General features: G+C 57.3%; 1 protein-coding gene across 1 annotated transcript in view; it reads left to right on the forward strand.

Moving 5' to 3' along the window:
- Positions 1 to 768: 768 nt before the first annotated feature.
- LOC104998598 (G2/mitotic-specific cyclin-B3-like) overlaps positions 769 to 3,309 on the forward strand; it is a 45,750-nt gene continuing 43,209 nt past the window's right edge. The window contains exon 1 of the mRNA XM_010853855.1: positions 769 to 810. Coding sequence (XP_010852157.1) covers positions 769 to 810 — 42 coding nt within the window. The remainder of the gene's footprint in view (positions 811 to 3,309) is intronic.

Here is a 3,309-nt window from a genome sequence, read left to right on the forward strand (position 1 = left end):
TATCAAGAGGGGACTGGGAAATCGGGGTCCTACGTAATGTGGAAGCACCCACGAGCCCACGTTTGGAATGTCGTCGTGAGACCGGCCTCATCCTGAGGTGCGACCGGAAGGTCGGGAACCCCTTCCAGACAAAGCAGGGGATTCGACCCTCCTGTCCAGATGAGGAGGGTAGAAGGGGCTCAGAGGAAGTGGTTCCGGAAAACCTCGGTGTTCCTCTAGAGGGAGACCGGGATGCCGGGGAACTTTGTGGATCGCATCAAGGGTGCCACGGACCGTTTCGAACTCCAATTCCTAACGTGGGACTTCTCCTGAGGCACTGTAGCGGGAAAGAGCTTCATCTTGCGATGACGGGGGAACCATTTTGTTTTTCTCGAGTTGCGGCGGGATTCTCGAGTTACGACGGGGAATTTAGGATGCCTCTTGTGTTGGCCCAGGGAAGTCCAATCTTCCATTCGACTTGCGAACGAAAGCTGGGGATTGTTCTCGAGTGACTGCAGGGCCAATAGACCTCATCTAGGCTTGTGTCCAGAAGCCAATGTTCCTCTCCAGGGTCGACAGGGATCTCGGGGTTGCATTCCAGATGCACCCAGGGAGACAGGCATTCATCTCGAGTGGAAGCAAAGAAACCCGCTCTGCTCTTGAGTTGCGACGGGTATCTCTTGGAGCTCACTGAGTGGACTAAAGGGAGTCAAGCCTCCTGAGGCGATTGGAGAGAGGTCGCGAGAATGGTCTCTAGGCCATGCAGGAGACGAAGGCCCTCATCTCGCGATGACGGGGGAGTCTCGGGGTTTTTCTCGAGCAGTGGCCCCAGTGTGGGGTTTCTCACGAGGTACGACGGCGAGGTCAGTGAGCATCTGGTGGGGCGCCAGGGAAGTCCGGTCTCCATGCTAGTGGCGAGGGGGAGCGCGTCATTGCTCTTGAGTCATGGTAGGGGCATCTGGCCTCGAGACGTGTTGAAGAAGGTCTCTCAAGGTCTTTTTCGGGTTGAGGCAGGAAACCCTGGTTTACTGGACTTGTGCAGGTGACCTAGGGGTCTTCTCAAGGTGGCTCTGAGAAGTCAGGGAAACTGGAGATGGGAGGGGCCTCTCGGGATTCCACTGGGTTTGGTGCATTGGAAGAGGGCCTCATCTCCAGTTGAGGAAGGAACCTCAGGGTTCCTCTGATTTCAGACTCCGATCTGCAGGGTCCCTGCAGACTTGGGACAGGAGAGGCAGGCCTCGTCTTGGGTTGAGGCATGGAACTCCCCTTGCCTCTCGAGGTGTCCCCGGGGAGAGAGGCCACTTGTTGAGCTGTATTTGGAGCCTGGGGGTTTTTCCGGACGATGCACGGGCGAGTCATTACCTTTCGTGTTGACTTCATTCACAGGGTGGAGTTCGAAGAGGTGTCCGGGCATCGGGTTCTTATCAAGAGGGCACCGGGAAATCGGGGTCCTTCGCAATGTGGAACCACCCACGAGGCCACGTCTGGAATGTCGTCGTGAGACCGGCCTCATCCTGAGGTGCGACCGGAAGTCGGGAACCCCTTCCAGACAAAGCAGGGTAGTCGACCCTCTTGTCCAGATGAGGAGGGTAGAAGGAGCTCAGAGGAAGTGGTGCCGGAACACCTCGGTGTTCCTCTAGGGAGACCGGGATTCCGGGGAACTTTGTGGGTCGCCTCAAGGGTGCCAAGTACCGTTTCGACCTCCAATTCCTAACGTGGGACTTCTCCTGAGGCACTGTAGCGGGAAAGGGCTTCATCTTGCGATGACGGGGGAACCACGTGGTTTTTCTCGAGTTGCGGCGGGATTCTCGAGTTACGTCGGGGTATTCAGGATGCCTCTTGTGTTGGCCCAGGGAAGTCCAATCTTCCATTCGAGTTGCGAAGGAAAGCTGGGGATTGCTCTCGAGTGACTGCAGGGCCAATAGACCTCATCTAGGCTTGTGTCCAGAAGCCAATGTTCCTCTCCCAGGGGCGACAGGGATCTCGGGGTTGCATTCTAGACGCACCCGGGGAGATAGGCATTCATCTCGAGTGGAAGCAAAGAACCCCGCTCTGCTCTCGAGTCGCGACGGGTATCTCTTGGAGCTCACTGGGTGGACTAAAGGGAGTCAAGCCTCCTGAGGCGTTTGGAGAGAGGTCGCGAGATTGGTCTCTAGGCCATGCAGGAGACGAAGGCCCTCATCTCGCGATGACTGGGGAGTCTTGGGGTTGTTCTCGAGCGGCGGCCCCAGTGTGCGGTTTCTCACGAGGTATGACGGCGAGGTCAGTGAGCCTCTCATGGGGCGCCAGGGAAGTCGGGTCTCCATGTGAGTGGCGAGGGGGAGCGCGTCATTGCCATCGAATCATAGTAGGGGAAGCTGGCCTCGAGACGTGTTGAAATAGGTCTCTCAAGGTCTTTCTTGGTTTGAGGCTGGAAAACCTGGGTTCCCTGGACTTGTGCAGGTGACCTCAGGGCCTTCTCATGGTGGCTCTGAGAAGTCAGGGAAACTGGAGGTGGGAGGGACATCTCGGGACTCCACTGGTTTGGTGCACTGGCGGAGGGCCTCATCTCCAGTTGAGGCAGGAACCTAAGGGTTCCTCTGATTTCAGACTCGGATCGCAGGGTCCCTGCAGACTTGGGACAGGAGAGTCAGTCCTCGTCTTGGGTTGAGGCACGTAACTCCGCTGGGCTCTCGAGGTGTCCCCCGGGAGAGAGGCCACTTGTCGAGATGTATTTGGCACCTGAGGGTTTTTCCAGACGATGCACGGGGGAGTCACTGCCCCTTCGTGTTGCCTTCGTTCACAGGGTGCAGTTCTGAGAGGTGTCCGGGCATCGGGTTCTTATCAAGAGGGGACTGGGAAATCGGGGTCCTTCGCAATGTGGAAGCACCCACGAGCCCACGTCTGGAATGTCGTCGTGAGACCGGCCTCATCCTGAGGTGCGACCCGAAGTCGGGAACCCCTTCCAGACAAAGCAGGGTATTCGACACTCCTGTCCAGATCAGGAGGGTAGAAGGGGCTCAGAGGAAGTGGTGCCGGAAAACCTCGGTGTTCCTCTAGAGGGAGACCGGGATGCCGGGGAACTTTGTGGGTCGCATCAAGGGTGCCACGTACCGTTTCGACCTCCAATTCCTAACGTGGGACTTTTCCTGAGACTCTGTAGCGGGAAAGGGCTACATCTTGGGATGACTGGGGAACCACGTGGTTTTTCTCGAGTTGTGGCGGGATTCTCGAGTTACGACTGGGAATCCAGAATACCTCTTGTGTTGGCCCAGGGAAGTCCTATCTTCCATTCGATTTGCGAAGGAAAGCTGCGGATTGCTCTCGAGTGACTGCAGGGCCAACAGACCC

Source organism: Bison bison, unplaced genomic scaffold (assembly GCF_000754665.1).
Source record: "Bison bison bison isolate TAMUID 2011002044 unplaced genomic scaffold, Bison_UMD1.0 scf7180017864331, whole genome shotgun sequence".
In the NCBI taxonomy this organism is placed as follows: Eukaryota; Metazoa; Chordata; class Mammalia; order Artiodactyla; family Bovidae; genus Bison; species Bison bison.